The sequence below is a fragment of the Lepisosteus oculatus genome, chromosome 1 (genome assembly GCF_040954835.1).
Source record: "Lepisosteus oculatus isolate fLepOcu1 chromosome 1, fLepOcu1.hap2, whole genome shotgun sequence".
NCBI lineage: Eukaryota > Metazoa > Chordata > Actinopteri > Semionotiformes > Lepisosteidae > Lepisosteus > Lepisosteus oculatus.
Window position 1 is genome coordinate 60087115 of NC_090696.1, and position 17610 is coordinate 60104724.

At 37.6% G+C, this 17610-nt stretch overlaps 1 protein-coding gene across 1 annotated transcript in view; it reads right to left on the reverse strand.

The window, feature by feature from the left end:
• LOC102694144 (diacylglycerol kinase theta) overlaps positions 1-17610 on the reverse strand; it is an 80065-nt gene that overhangs the window by 41227 nt on the left and 21228 nt on the right. The window contains exon 3 of the mRNA XM_006629852.3: positions 3186-3285. Within this exon, the coding sequence (XP_006629915.1) occupies positions 3186-3285 (100 nt within the window). The remainder of the gene's footprint in view (positions 1-3185; positions 3286-17610) is intronic.

Here is a 17610-nt window from a genome sequence, read left to right on the forward strand (position 1 = left end):
CACAGTTCTGATTTTATCACCCAGATGGCAACCTAACTAGAAGTAAACTAAAGACAGGTTGGCTAGATATTCTCAAAGACCTACAAACCTCATCAGAGGACATTACTGACCCCAAGGCTGTTATCATGTTACTGCGCTTCCTCGTCCTCTTACCGTAAATCTTCACATGTCTGTAGGCAGCAAAAAATGCAGCCAATAATTTTCTCTACATAATTCCAGATAACAGGAAAGCCTTATTTTCATTGCATCAGTTTCTGCAACTCTTTCTCATCCTTGAAGTAATAGATGTGTATTTTGAACTTTAAGCTAAGGAACCTGCAATTTTTGACCAGGAGGATGTTTCTGTAGTTATCTGAATCCATTCAGTTTCTAAATTGGATTACATAAACAATGAACAAGAAAAAGGGGAGGGTGGAAAGATTTATATAGAAATGATCTAAATATCAAGGTTTACTTAAGTTACAGAAAATACTGACCATTCTTCTTTTAAATGTGTAAAGTAAGACTGAAAATATAATCAGCTTCCTCCAGCTCCAAACATACTTATGGTGCATTTCCACACTTAAATGAAATAATACACTTTTCCATGCCTACAGTGTATCATAGTAGAGCCATTTTCAGGTTCAGAACTAGAGGTAATTTTTAATCATTCTTTCACTTCAGAATATTTGGCCTCTATGTCTCTTAATCTGGAAAAAACTTAAATCATTGAAAAATGTGATAGTTCTTATTACACCTGAGTCAAATTAAATATTTTTTTAAAATATATAATACATGTATACTTTAGAATATTCTTGCTATTTCTTGTTGTCAACTGTGGTTGCATCACAATGGTGCTACCACATAACTGACTATACTAAGTTGCCATAACAACCAAACCTCACAATAAAAGAAAGGTCTATAAAGGTGGTGTTGTACCACATTAAGTTTATCCTTTGTAGAATATGAATTTTTATATTTTCTTATTTAGTCATTTTACAAATCTAAACATTTAAAGGAATATGTCAGAATCTTTAATAAGTGCACTATCTCCAATTTCGCAGAGAAATAAATTCAGGCAGAACAATGTTAAAGCCAAATCCACTGGAGAATCTGAAACATCAGCTGCAGCCAAAACAGCAGGTGACCAACAAGAGGACTGCAGAAGACAAATCAAGACACAAAATAGTGGCACTAAGCTCACTGGACCAGTCATCCTAGATTTAGGAACAGGCTACCTCAAAGCTGGCTTCGCTGGAGAAAAGAAACCTTTGTGCGTCATCTCCAGTGTGATAAAAAAGGTGAGGGAATTCCCTGGAAACTGCAAGCAGAGCTTTGCAGGAAAACTTCTGGAAAAGCCAGAACATGATCTGATTTATCCACTGAAGAACGGTCTTGTGGATGACTGGGACACCTTGGAAGAACTTTGGAAACACGTCTCTGAGAAAGAACTGGGGATTGCCACTGAGGACCACCCTGTCCTGGTGAGTGAACACCCTCTGACCCCTACCAGGAGTAGGGAGAAGATGGCAGAGCTCATGTTTGAGACCTTCAGCGTCCCTGCTGTGCACATGGCCTACCAGCCTGCACTACTGCTCTACTCTTACGGCAAAACAAGTGGGCTTGTGCTCGAGAGTGGCCATGGGGGCTCTTATGTTGCTGCAGTGTACAACGGTTGTCACAGGCCAACCACAGCCTGTGTGGTGGACTACGGAGGACAGACCCTCAATGCCCACTTGCTAAGGCTGCTCAATGAGTCTGGGCAAGGGATTCAGGACCATTCTCTCAACATTGTAGAGGAGATTAAGGAGAAATGTTGTTATGTTGCTCGTGACATTGATTACGAGTTGTATCTGCCAGAAAGCCGGTACAAGGTAGAGTATGAGTTGCCTGATGGACGTATAATATTTGTTGGTAAGGAGAGGTTCACTTGCCCAGAAGCCTTGTTCCACCCTAACAAGATGGGCTCTACCGAACCAGGACTGCCGACCCTGATGATGAACTGTATCAACAAACAAGACAGGAGGACAAGGGGGGAGCTCCTAAGGAACATTGTTATTGGTGGGGGCTCGACCATGTTCATGGGTTTTCCCAAGCGCTTGACTCAGGAATTAGGTAGGCTGTCTCTGAACAGTGATGTGCTAATAGAGGCAGGATTCCAGAGAAAACACACAGTCTGGATAGGGGGATCTATCTTGGCATCTCTGAGGTCTTTCCATCCTCTGTGGGTTCAGAAAAAGGAGTATGATGAGAAGGGGGTCTCTGCACTTCACAGGAAATGTCTTTAAGAGATTGTGTAAGAGCGACACTCTTCATCTGTTTCAGGCTGTGTGAAATCACTTCTCTCAATTTTTCACTTAAAATAAAGAAATACATTTCTGCATTTCTCATGATTTCAATGTTTTGTAAATGGATACAAGCTGCTGGGGGAAAATTCACCTGCTCCCTCTGTATTTGGGTATTAAAGCTGTGTGCAAAAAGGTTATTCAGTGGAGGAAAACCTTTAGTACAGTAAGTGTTTTATTAAAGAAAAAAAGTATAAAATGTATATAAAGCTTATTTTCACACTAAAAAAAATAATCCATTACAAATAGACAATTTCCACATGAAACAAAATGGGCTTCCATTATTTCATCTGCATTTGTTCTTATTTACCAAGTTTCTTGACCTCAAAATCCCTAAATCCCTAAATGTCAGCAATTCACTCCAATATTTTACTGTTGGCTGAAGACCTATTTCATTTTGGGGTGACAGCTTAATTCTATTAAACACCTGGCTAAGTTGAGCTCTTCAACACAATTGGAGAAAATGTACTGTTAAAAGAATAATTTTGTAAAGTATTAAGGTCAATAATGCAATTGTGGATCCCTGCATACTTTTGCAATAAAGATGCTTAACAAGTACTGTTATTGATAAATTGTTATTAATAAATAATTGTTTTTGGTGTTATTAATTTGACACTTAGCTAAACCACCTCAGCAGAAACACTCATGTGGTTGTCTTTACTTTTAGTCACTTTTACCAAGGTTTGCATTACAACTGGTAAGTTACCACAGTTCTTTTTAATTTTTACACTACATGCTAGTGATATAATCCTGCACACACTATTAGTCCTACAAAAGGAGAAGAAAAGGAGAAGAGTTTGGAGGTGAGAAGTTGCAGAGCTACACTTCATCCTGCAGTAAATCCGACTGTGTGATCCATACCTTCACAGCGGAGAGCAGAGCTCCCCTCCAGCTGTTTCCTGCAAACCGCACAAAACTTCTTTTTGTGGCCAGGAGGACCAAAACAGTGGGCAACCGGGACCTGAGGGAGACAGAGACAGACAAAAAGAAAATGAACTTTAAGAATTTTATAGAGGATTTTAACCGGATTCATCTGTAGAGAACCAATCCCCGTTTACGATAACAACCAGTCCAAGGGGCCTGCTTGCCCCTCTGAAGTCAAAGTACTGAAGAAATCAACAATAAAATGAAAACAGCATAACAGGATGCATCAGTGTTAACAGGTGAAGGCATCAGGGAGAAAAGTATAATCAGAAGACTGACGTCTACCTTTTACCTACAGTTTCTAGATTATTCCAGTCACTGGCAAATGGAAAAAAGAAGGTTACATTTGATAATAGTACTGTATCTTAATCTGTAACATGACACAGAGACCCACAATATATTGCTAAATGGGGAATATTTTTTCCCGTTAAAGATCAGAAAATTAGTTTAAATCATGAAAACATTTGCCTAGTATGCAGAGAGGGTCAAACTATCAAAATGGTAAAGACCACAATGGTGAGTATGACAGGGGGCGCTACTGATCAATCATGTGGCAGAGTGGTGTGAGTCAGATGTCTCCCAGGGTTGGTTGGAAACCACTACATCTGCTGGTTTTCATTCCAGAGCTCTTCAGTTGAACGTGTAAATCATCAGTGCTAACTGACGCCTTTAAATGACGTGCATACTTCGCTGGCATTTTCTGCACTCAGTTCTTAGGTTGAAATATCCCAGACTTCAAGCATTATTTCTTCCAACACCTCCAGCATAAACCTTTATGCAGCCTTTCCTCAACTTACTTTTAAGAGTTTGCCCCCTTATTTCTGACTAAACTGCTATTAAAAGGCAAGTTATGATGAACAGAAGCAGGTGGTCATAAAGTATCAGATGCTCAGACAAGTGAGTGTTTGATTTTGCCTTCTGCTGACGCCCATTTGATCACGGCACTCAGGATGAGGAGAATTCCGAAACCAGCACAAGTCTAAAGCTGATAATTGCAAATCATATTCTCTTGAGGAGCTGAAAGCAATTTTAAAAAATATGCTTCAAAAAGCCAAATGAAATCAATTAGTCTGTGACTAAGAACTCGGTGAGAACAAAACCAGCAAACACAGTGGTCCCCCAGGAACAGGGCTGGAAACCACTGGAGTACATCAAATTTCCCAAGAGCAGCTTCAGAGTCTGTAGTGTAAGCATCACCACTGTTCCAAGATCTGAAGAAGGGACATATGAGTGACTGTTTTGTTTCCAAGTTATTTTATAATACACCCATATTTCATCTTCAACTAAAAAAAACATGAAACAGCTATCTAGTGATGTTGAATTGAAAAGAATGCTCACATTTTAGATTACAGTAACTTTGCTATCCAAAATGCATTTCCAAACCACTTTTCTGCATTTACTTACACACACATTAAAAGTAAGAGCACATTTCAGAGCAAGACCTACAGAGTACATTCACTAAAGAAACGTGAGTTAGTCAGACAACAAAATTAAAATGAATAAAAATGCCTAGCAGCAGTTCCGTCTTAACAGCAGTTGGTATTTTACTCACACAATTTAAATAAAGGCTATTACATTCATGTGCGTAACAGCTGCCTCTCTGCGTAGTGTATATGTGAGGTAATATATCTTAATTAAAAACATGGTAAGTTCTATTCACAAATACAATGTCCTCTATGATACATCTCTAGAGCACAACATCTGAATTGAACTGCATTACTGCCAGACTTCAGCTGAATGTGCATTAGGCCAGACTAGGCTGTTCAGTGTTCATTCTCCAACGTCTTCACACAGGCACATCTTCAGAAGAACTGACCCGTATAAAAGCACCAAATGTTAGGACCTGGGGGGTAGGCAGACAGACTGTTGAGAACTTTACAGAAACAGCAGGCACAGAGCGCTAGGTTCGTTGTCAAGCATTCTCAAGACATACTCAAGGAGGGTTAATTCTCACCCTTGTCTTGGAACATTTAATCAGCAAGTCTTCCTGTCTAGGAAGTGCCTCTGTCGATATGTAGGCTAGTGTTCTCTGATACCACTGACTCTGCCACACACAACTTTAAAAGCAACTTCTTGGACAGTACTGCTCTTTATAAAAACAGATTAGAAACAACTGGTTCCCCAAAGGAAGGACATCCAAAATCCTTTGTAACTTGTGTTAGTAATAGGATGCTACATGTATGTGGATCACAGCAAAGCTATTTTTTTCTACAGTAACAATCACTAAAATTTCTTTTAAATGCAGGTGACTTATAAAATTAGCCTTTTTGAACAACACTATAGGCTATGGGAGACTAGAATAAGACACACAACCCTGTTGCCATAGTTGAAACTGTTGCCTCTTTCAATAATCTACTAGAACCTCTAAATTACTGTAGCTACTAGCAACCACACAAGCTAGATTGACCAAATGGTCTCTGCTCCTTTTTGACTTTTATGTTTTTATCTCTATAGAGATTTTATACATCCATCCATTCATTTTCTGGCGCTTTAATCTAGTTCAGGGTCACAGTGGCCTATGGCCTATCATGGCAAGCAACAGGCGTAAGAAAGGAAACACCATGGACGGGATGCCAGCCCATCACAGGGCACGCACAGACACAAACACTCCCTCTTAAACCAGGGCCAATTCTCCCAGAAACCAATTAACCTACCAGTATGTATTGGGACTGTGGTAGGAAACTGGAGCACCAGGAGGATATCCAAACAAATTCAGGGAGAACTTACAAACTACTACAGATAGCACCCCAGGTCCTGAGCTGAATGCAATGCTAACATCTGTGCCACCGTAACACCCAGAAATTATACATTTAAATCACCATTTACTATTGTTCCATTTACAGCATTTCACCTGCTAAATGCAGAACTTTTATTTCACTCAAAGCTGACTGAAACTTGAGAGCAAAAGAAAGGTTACAAACAAGAAGCCATTTGGCCCATCAAGCTCCATTACTTCTTAGTGGCTTATTAATAAAAAAATCCCATCTCTCCGTCTCTTGAAAGGAGTCATTCAAAACATCAAGAGGATGTGCTTTGTTGATAATAGAAGGCCTGATGCATTTCAGCAGAAAGAAACTAGGGTAGGAGTATTAGAATTTGACCTCCATGCTGTGGTCAGTACATGTTTACAAAGACTGCTAAGAGGAACGGAAAACAAGAGAAGCCTTGTGTAATTACAGCAAAACAAAAAGGCAATATGTATTTTGCAATTCTTCATTTTCAATGATTGCACCTTTTTCTTACAAGCATTACCTTGAAAACCAAATACAGTATCCACAACACCACTCACCACTTGTTTAAAACATGTACCTGTTGGGATATGTAAGTGCATGCTTAAACATGAAACTTAATTGCATTCATGCCACTTATAAAACCATTTTCAGACTGCATTGTTTTCAAAAAGAGTTGATATTTTGGCATCTCCAAGGTTAAACCTCCAAGGTCTTAAGGAACAAACAAAATGTCACCTCAAATATCCAAGATTTAAAAATGGAATTGATGGTGTAAAAATAATGTCAGGTATTACAATACATTTAAGTTTTATCTTTTTACCTGGGAAGGATTTCTAGAAATGCATGCAAATTTTCCCTGATAACACTGATAATACTGAACAATCTAAAGATAACATGTGGCCTGCTCTTGATATGTGAATTTAATTGTGGATAAAGTATACACATCTTTGTAAGGACTGTAAAGACTTTAGATACTAAAGCTGTATTAGTGCATTATATGCTGCATAACAAAATATAATAATAATAACAGAAATAATAACCTATGTTAATGAAAGTAAGTTCCCAAAGATGGGAAGGCCAACATTTTAGTGATCTGAGGAGCTCACCCAGATAATACAACCCTTAATCAAATGTTTTTCTTGGAGTAAAATAAGCCATCTATCTTCTATCTAGATTGGATTTGAAAGAAAGTTTTAGGGGACAGGTCTCCACCAGAATACAGCTGAATCAGCCTTTCTTTTAACATGATTTATTAACACTTTTTGTGATTCTAGTAAGAGTTGGGGTATCCTTGCTTTTCTATCCAACAACGAACCCCAACTTCAGCCAGGCTTCTGCAAGTTTGTGATACTGCGCCACAAACTCCAGCTCTTGAACATATTCACACTGGTCCCAGGCTGTCGTCATTTTATTCATATCATTTTATTCAGACTGGACTGCTGTGCAACAGGTACAGCAAGTGGATGGTAAAATGCCTTAAAACTTATAAGTGCCCCATTTACAAATGACAAAAATGAAACAAATGCCTTCCACTGATCACAAGCCCTTATTCTGAACAATATATATTGAGAACGTACAATATCATAGAAAGACCAGTGATCTATGAACACAGTACATAATTTGTTTAAAAAGTCCTTAAAACAGAACAGATTAGTTCTGTCTCACTGCTGGAGGCATGTACTGTGCTCAAAATCTGCATTTTTTAATGACAAGTATCCCGTCAATCTTTTAAACCACTGGCCATGATTAAAAGAAACTAAAAAACTGATACCTTATTTTTTAACAAGATATGTTCATTCACAAAACTGGAATTAAGGTTAAGACACCATTTCTGATTCAACAGATATGACTTTTTACAATGTGGTGTACAGTAATAAGAATGTTCCTCACCGTGCAAAATGAAGTTGGCCAAGGATTCCCAAGTACTGTATAATCATATGATTCAAAAGAACCCAAAGTACACGGAAGTCATAAATAAAGCAAATAATACATGCAGTTCAAATTAATTCAGCAAAGGTTTAAGTGAGTCTGCAGGAAAGGACTTTTTGGAAAATTAAACTCCTAAACAAAGCCTTAAGTCCTTTGACAGCATTTCTTAATTATGCTTCAGTTCTGACACATGCAGCATTACAAGCCCCTGTGTGTATCTAGTGCTGGTTAAAAAGCATTTGAGCAATTTTCTTTTTGTCGTTCACATTCTGCTTTTTTTTTTCAAATTCGAAGACTGAAACTCTACTGCACAAGGCTAAAGCTTGGTGCCAGAGATGGATTTTTCTGTCTGACACCACATGCACACCTAGTAGTAATCCTCAATTGTTTAACAACTAGGCTTCCGGAAACTACAGCTATGAAAACTGTGGTCAGGCACCAAGACAATATTCCAGCAGATGTGCGTGATGTCAGAAAAAAACAACACTTGAAAACAAATGCCCCCACGCCAAATACAGCTCTACGTGAGTAGAGATATGGTGAACTAAATTAACATGTCTGTTAATTGAAACAGAAACAAACTACACACATATCGCTTAAACAGTTGAAACACAGGTAAGGATGGCACAAGAACATATAACTCTTTTTCTGGCTCAAACAACTTTCTCTTTGAGAGCAAATTCAAAATGACCAAGTACAAGCTAATGGAACACGCCAGGAATTTAATTTACGACATAAAATGTTCCCAGTTTATTATCTTTGCTATTCTTGGTCAAGTTGAAATCCAAGAGTGCAACATGTTGCACTGAAGCAGAAAGCCCGCTGCCTAATGTAGCCATTCACACTGATAATCCAACCTCACATCAGAACACACAGAAGATTTCAACTTGTTAATACCAGGTAAACTTTTGGGTATCTTCGGCATTACTAATGTAGGAGCTGTTAGCTAAAATGAAACAAAATAATCTACAAGAGTACAGTCAAGACATATCTACCTTTCATACTTGACTGAGGAACATCAGGTATAAAGAAGTTTAGAATCGCAAAAGAAGTTTTGACCTCTTGTCTATGAGCTTGCTTACTGCAAATATAAATAACTTGTACAAGTTCATCATTTTTTCTGTTACATACTGTATACGTATGTTGCTGCATATTAAGTATTTTGCATGTCTTCAACATATCAGGCTGCCTCCTACGCAGCTAGCTAACCACATTCACCTCAGCTGCAAAGCAGTCAGAAGGACTTGGTTTTCCAAAGAGCTCTTACGCTGCTGTATTCCGTCGACTGGTCTCTTACGGAAAATATTCATCTTTTAAACTGATGTCAAAGAACCCCTCAAGCTGTCACTGTATGAAATGGTGCCAAACAAATTGCTGTATATTTTTCTCTGGATCTAAACGGGGTTCTGTGCTTCAGTTAATGATTACAAGGCCACAGCCGCCATACTTTTCTATGACATCAACTGCTTTGCCATTCACCACCACTAATGCTACTGTGTCTGCAGGAAGTAAGATGGTGTGTTTAGTCACTTCTTACCATCACCACACCCTCCTCAGGCATTTAGAATACATGTTAATGAGGAGGCTTAATACTTGAATATTTTGACCAGGATTGTGGAGCTTTCTTCAGATATTACAAAGGTTTAACACGGCAATGTGCATCAGAGTCATAGCATCCCAGTGGTTTCTATGTCAACCTAATGCACATGCACTGCCAACCTCCAGAATAAACAAGTTCACAATTCTGCCAGCCCAGAATAACACTGACAGAAGCACAGTAATGAACAAAGCAGATACTGAGACAGATACTGATACTGAGAGCTTTGTAACAGGTGGGGACCTCTCCTCGCTATAAATGTAGTTCTTTTGAGGAGGACTCCATTTGGATATTAAGTCTGTATAACATAAAAAAGCAAAACATAGAAATGGACACAGAATCATAAGTTATGTCATATTTCATGACAGAGAAAAAAAAGATAGTAATATTTTCATTTCGGGCAATAGCAAAACTTTCAAGTTTAAAAATGCAGAGTTTCGTAAAAAACCAAGAGCGCTCTGGTAGCCTGGTTTATATTCAATTTGAGAATAACAAGCAGGAGGGCAGAGAAAGACTAAGAAGGTTATTTCCTTCAGTAATGCATCCTGTTAACACACCATGAGACCCACACAACCAGTTTTCACTAATGAGCTAAACAAACTAAATGCTTATGAATAGTTGAGCATTATCATACCACAAATGAATTTTTAAAAAGTCCTGATCACCAGCCCTATTCAAATTCTGAAAGATATAGAGAACTCACCTTATCACAGAAAAGGTAATGATCTATGAATACAGTATATAATGTGTACTTATTTTTTTAAAATAGTCTTTGTATCCATATGCTAATGTTTTCTACGTATTTAAAAGCAGAAATAAGTGAAATGTATTATTGGAATTCATTTCCACAATTGAATCCTGTAACAATTCTAAAGTTACAATTCCTATTAGACTTATATTGTTTACGGCAGGGCCTTCTTCACTAGTGTTTCCGAAAGGCTATAAGTGTGCTTGGTTGTGCTGTAGCTACCAAGCAGGTATAAATACAGCTGTATGACTAAAGCACATTGAGCCACTTCCCCCCACCACCCAAACCCCTGTGCACAACAAAAGCCACAACAATAACGATCATCCCAAAATATCCATCGCATCCCAGGTCCTTGATTTGGTATTTCCGAGAAGTCATTGCTATTCCTGTGTCCAATGAGACTGAATAGCTGGAAACCAGCATTACAAGCCAATGGCTTCCTTCCTCTCTTGGGATGAATGAAGGCAAAACACAGAAAGTACTTTAGGACCCAAAGAGCTTAAAATAGACCCCGCATCTCCTTCCATTGATTTTCATGCATCATTTCAAACTATACACAAAAAACCGACTGTAAGAGATATATTTGTTAAAGTATCTTCCTAACCAAATAACTATTTATTGCCCATTAACCTTGTTGGTTCCCCATGTTTACAGTATGTATTCAGAATTCTTACTAGTTCCAGGAATTATCATTTGCATAATATGCCCTAATGTTTGTTTGTAAGAATATAACCTAAAGAGAAATAGACAGAGATAGAGGAATCTACAGTGGTTAACGTGGAATGTTACAGAAACAAAATGAAACAACTTTACTGCTTTAAAAGTCTAATTCTACAATCTTTGATGTTTTAGAAGTGCCAGCACAGACGACCACTATCAACAAACAGTACAGCAATATTAGTTTTGCTAATACAAACAATAATACGTATTCAAAGAATAATTTTCTCAGGCTCACCTTACACTACAGCATTCATTATTTGCTCTTTCAAGCTGAACAAAGAACTTTAAGAAATGAAAAATTCCTGATCACAATAAAAATGTGGCAGGAATCATGTTAAAACATTCCAAAAACAGAAACCTGATGACAAATGTAAGTTTACCAGAAGATGTGTGAATATTCTTTAATTATTTTATCATTCAATAGAATTTAAATTGAAATTTCATAATTTATAACTGTTTAAAATTTTAATGCTGACGTTTAACTTTTTCCAACCGTATACCAGAGTCTGAGTATTCGCATCTTGTATAACTACCATATCCACCAGTGTATTATAGTAACATGAGAGCCATTACATAGCAGTAGGTGCCCTACTCTGCAGGTCAGGTAGAAAAATTAGAAATTGTTCACCAAATGAATGAAGGAGCAACTTTAGAGAGTCCACTGTACATGGCCTGAGCACTAAGTACAATCTTAAAACCTGAGAAGAAGGTTATGAAATAATTGGCAGGGAATTTGTATGTTCTTAATTTTTCATTTTATGTTGAGACTTAGAAAAAATCTCATAACTCTGTCTTAAGTGTTGTTTTGTGCAGTAAAAGTTGTCATAAATTCCAAGGGTTCTGCTAACAATTTTACTTCACTTGTGAAGATGTATTAGGACATGTAATTGTGGTTTACATTAGTGTTCAAAAATGTATATTTATAGACAACATAACACTTTTTTTTCTGGTACATTTCCTTTGCAAAGTACAAAAGGAAGCCACAGGTTAAACAATTTGATCTTTTTCTTGTAGCATTAAACTGTTTTTTTTGAGCGACATACAGCATAGTAATCTAGTTACAATGTGCAGCACACAGGAAAATTCTCTGCTGCCATTACACCAACAATTTTATTAGGTGTTGGTTACTTATTAACCCCACCTATAGAGGAACACATATACTACTTGGCCTACTACATAAATGTTTTATTTATTACAAACCTTGTAAAATAGCATGTTACCCACTAAAAACACAAAAGTATATCGACCATTAAAGCATTCAGATTTAATTTAACTTGGTAGAAGATATTCACTTCTTGGACTACTTCCATAAAAATACAATTAATCATTGATGAGTGTGTATTCTTGCATATTTAAGCATAACAGAACACAGAAGTGCTAGAAGAATGCAAGATGTTTTGTAAAATACTTGCAATGCAGTTTGGATTTTTTGTGGTGATTGCAAAACACCTGAAAACAACACTCATGCTGATTCACCTGGAATGCACAGATTAGCTCTTTAGACCAAGGACTTTATTCGCACACTCATATCCTGTTCTTTTAAAACAGCCTGATAAGGCTTGCATAACATTCACATCTGATTTACTTGCGCTTTCTGAAAATAGGTCATTTTATTGAAAAACACATGAACACAGTTAAAGCAAAAAATATATATTTTTAAAAAGCTCTGGGAGAAATTAGTGCTTTTGCTTGAGAGCAATTTTTCTCCTACTCAAAAACTGCCACGTTTTTTCCTCAAAGTTAAGCATTTCCTGTTGCAGAAAAATATTTTTACTTTTGTTGCATGTCATGCCTTTTATTTATTAGCCCTGATTTTAGGACTCTGCTGCCACTGATATTTCTTATTTAAGGCAATAGAGAAAGTAAATGTGCAGACTTCCTAAATTATTAACAGGATGTGCACTGAGGAACTAAATTAGTGCTGCACCATGCCTTTTCATTCATTATGAAAGCATTATGGTGCAACACTGATGAGGTTCCCCTATACCATTTCCTGGGATTTAATGTTCACACACCCTACCACACACCCTTTCTAGTTTATTTCTCATTTACATCAATTTATCCCGGCAGGGGCCATAACAGTAAAACTGAAAAAAGTATGTGTAACAGAATTTGTTCCCACACGTACAATGCACTCAGCAAGGCATGTACAGCATTCATGTTAGAAATCTGCAATGTAGTAAACAACTTAAATTAAAAAAAAGTATTGTGCCTTAATTTACCTAACTTAATGCAACCTCACTGACACTATCAGATTAAAACTGAGTGCTTCAGGCTGGAGAATAAGCTAAAGAAAACAAGAATAAGCTTTTCAAAGAACGCTGCAAACCAGCAGCCTGAAACAGAGCACAACCCTTGGAATTTCTCAGAACCGCATGGTTCTTTTCCCTAATAAGGTTCAACTAGCAGTTCTGGAACACAGCCAGGACCAAAGTAAGCCACAGATTCTTTATGATTCCATTCTGAACATCAATTATTTCTTTTTGCAAAAAAAGCAGAATATTGGAATTCCTGAGACCAACACTTCTTGTTCTGTATTTTTTACAGTACGCATTAAAAACATTTAAAAGGTTGCATTTCCTACAGAAAAGTGGAAAGAAGAAACCATTTTGACTGTTGTGCTCTTTTCAGGTGTGCCACAGGTGAGTCATGGAATTAGCCTTTACTTGTTCCTTTGCAGCCAGATGAATTAAAGAGGAAGTGTGGGTAGGCCACAGTGTACGAAGCCAAGTGGAATTCATCCAGGACACAAAGGATCACATCTCTGCTCTCACAGCCAGTGAATGCTGTAAGATTTTTAATGACTACGTAGTCAGGACTTCATCTGAATGACAGAACCCTCCATGAGCGCAGTAATCCCTGTCAGTATACTGGGGGCACTGGTTTGGAAATTCTGAGCCAGAGACTTAAGTGCCAAGACTAACCAGGCTGTGTCTTGCTACGCTCCTAAAATCTTTAAGACTCAAGAATAAATATTTTAAAGAGACAGAAGTCTACCCATATCTGTGAAAGGATAACTTTTTTTTATCATTTTACAGTTAGTAACAGCAAAAACAAATGCTCTCTTAAAATAAAGGGGCCAATGCTTTTCACAAAGGTCCTTTTCCTTTGGGTTGGTGAATGATTTAAGCTAACGCAGACGGCTCTCCTTCAACACAGAGCATGACCTTGTGGGCCAGCGAAGGCCTTCTCGGCTGCAGCAGGAGCTCCTTCTGAGAGGGGACACTTCCTGTTCAGCTCCTGCCCTCCCAGGAGATATCCTACGACAGACGGAAGGCATCCTACAGGAAAAGATCTCATTTCCTCCAGCTCTTTCTCGCCCTGCTCCTCAAGGTAAACGACTTCTGTTTATAGTCATGTCTGTCCCAGTCCCAGAGAGCTGATGGGAATGGAAAAGAAGGTATGGGTTTGAGTAGGGGATATGTATATACAGTACTGTCCCTATTCTGAAATGTCCGGAGGATAGACACCACAATGAGAGGCACGAACCAAAGAGTTTGAACAGAAAATGTTGTTGAAGCTATTGGATATGCCAGTACAGCAAAAGGTCTCCAAAATCCAGTCATGAACATTATCTGAGAAACACCAGTTTTTTCATCAAACAAGCATTTTACATATCTAAAAATCTTAACTCAACTCCAACAGCATTACATTCAAGGACTAGTGCTAGAGGAAATGTTTACAAATTCTTAGAATTAAAATAAAGATCTGTAACATTAATGTTTATGGAAAAATGGTCTATAGCATTTCTCCAACTAAAATAGCGTGTAACTAAAACAACTAACCACACAAAAATATACTGTAAAATTCAAATGACTATGTTAACCATAAAAGACATTTTTTGTTAACCATACACAAGGAAGGAATAAGTGGTCCTTCTCTCTTCTCCAAGCTAAGCTTCTTTTGTGATCTCAGAACTTAAAATATTATAGTTATTGACAAAACAATAGTATTAACCCTGGGGAAAGTGAGGGCAAGTCCTATAAAAACAAGCTTGTGTTTAAACTATCTTAAGAAATAAAATTATCGTACTAAGCCAGTAGCAGTGTTTTCTTTTATGAACACTAGGCCGGGGGAAATTTTCACCTAGCCCATGAAGCTGCATTTTGTTAATAAGCAGAGTGAAGTCAACTGCTTGGTGCTTCGTAGCAATGGCCATTGACAGAGACAAGGACTATTCGCTAGTACTGCTGGGAGAAGGGTACAAGCTTCCCAGCCATGTTGTTGAAGCCAATGCCCTGACTGGATGAGATCCATGAATCTATTAACTACTAACTTCCAAATGAGATTGATAAGTTAAACCGCCTCCTCTCGTCTGTAACCTTTCTCATGTTCTTATGCTTAAAACAATGGAGAGTCAGCCTGACGGTGAAAAGTGAAAACTATCACCTTTAATTCATAGTTGTATGTGTTTCAGACATGAGACAAATGTGACCTACAATGACTGCAGCTTAATTTCAGGCAAAAAAGTTTAGCTAGAATCAAGACTTCAAGCAAAATCTGCTTGATGTGTGGGGAACCAAGAATCAAACTGTGATTTACCAGCTGCTAATTTATTAATTGGTTATGGGAACTTAGAGCTGAAGAGACCTCGAGGAACAGTTGTTTAACAAGCCACATGTCACTTTGTCAATCTTAAAAGAAAACAAAAAGCAGTCCCAAATCTAGCAAGGCTTACCCCTTCCCTATAAATCAAAATAATAAATGATCTAAATAAAAAAAATCTTAAACTCAAAAAGGATATATTCAAAGTACTGTTTTCCACTGTTGTAAAACAGTGCAACTGTCCATTTGGAAGGATTTATAAATTTAAAAAAATATTTAAAAAAAACACATCTTAAATACAATTAATAACATTGCTGCATAAAGATATTAGTAGAGCATTTACACCATTTTTGTCATGGCTTTGTATTGTCTCAGTGAGTGACATTCCTGTAGTTCCATACTAGCCTCACAACACAGACCAGGATGGAACAGAAATAATGCTCCAGGACAAGCACTCTACAGTTGCACTGTGCTGGATTGTGGCATGTTGCTCATGTACAGTAAGTAAGTGAAGTAGAACATAAAACATACTGTATATATTTTTTTAATGGAAAATATATATATATATAATTGATCTGTATTCAGCACTACAGTATTAATTCAAACACATTGTGTAATATGTCGGTTGTCTTAACATATTTTAAGCAGCTCCAATAATTACACTACATATCAAAGAACAGGACTTGGGACAGGACACATCAAAGTACAGGACATGGGACAGGACAAACTGGTCAACTCATGCTAAATATCAAAGGACAGCTACATCAAAGGACAGGACTTGGGACAGGACGAACTGGTCAACTCACATCAAAGGGAAAGACGAATACCAATGAAGCGGTGAAACAAAACTTCTTCCTGAGATCATACTGTATATAAGAGCTGGGAAACCCTTGCAGGTTGTCTGTTCTGCGGGGCAGACCCAACGTGCGTTGATGTCATTATTGAGCTCAATAAAATAACTGAATCCACGCAAGACTGTGTTCTGCTCCTCTGATGAAGGGATTTCCCACAACAGTAAGATAATATCAGAAAGTCATTTATCCTGCTGAGGGTTTCGGTAAGCCTATGGTTTAGGCACTAGCACACTACGTGGCCAAGGGCTCAAGAAAGTCCCATATTTATCAATCCTTCAAAACAATTATTTTATCAAAAACAGCAAGGTACATAATAATCTACATGGAAGTATCTTTCTCAATCATCAGTTATCCAGTGTAGAAGTGCTCCTTAGGGCACTTTGACCAAATTCACCTAAAAGAATTAAAGAAAAGCACATTTTAGATGCACCACTGCTGGGTACTGCTAAAAGGTTATTCAAAAGCACATAGAAGGGTGTGTTCGGTGACTGACTCATCATCCCATACAAGGTAAACAAAGCCGACCTATTTTCATGTGTTAGATTTGGGAAAGTCAGAAGTATTGGAGGGAACTTTTGCTTTAGGAGGTGTCTTCATTTCCTTTTGTTTGAATAGTGGATTTAACAAGCCCCATGATGTGTTCTTGTCTAACTAGAAATAGGATTAGCAGCAGTGCCTAGTGCTTTTTCCTTTTGCCCGCATTATTATGAAGGATGATGTGCCTCTAATGAATGTACATTAACAGTTGTGACATAAATGTAAACCCAGTTTTGCTCCCTTCCACGGATGTGCTTAAGCCTGTGCTCAGAAAAGAAAAATAAGCAAATAAAAAAAAAAATGGGCCAATTTTTTCAAGGACTCTTCATGTTAGCAACAATTATGTGCTTAAAATGAAGTCTTTAACCAAGACAAAATACAGTGAACCATTTCCATAATGCAATAAACAGCCAATGCTGAATTGCCTTTCAGGGGGTTTATTATATTTCATAAGGTTCTAAATGTTTCCATCTTTGGGTAGCTCATATTGAACTGCCTGACCATGGTAAATCCTTCCAAATAAAACCTACAAACGAGCTGTGTGGAAAGGAACTAGAAAACGCGCAAAACAAAATCATAAGTTATTAAAAACAGAAGTGGCTCACACACAGGATTTCAGGAGAAAGGATTTGTTGTGAAAGGAGAATTTCAGAAGTGTTTTACGCTTACAACAAAAATAAATTCTGCACACTGACTGATG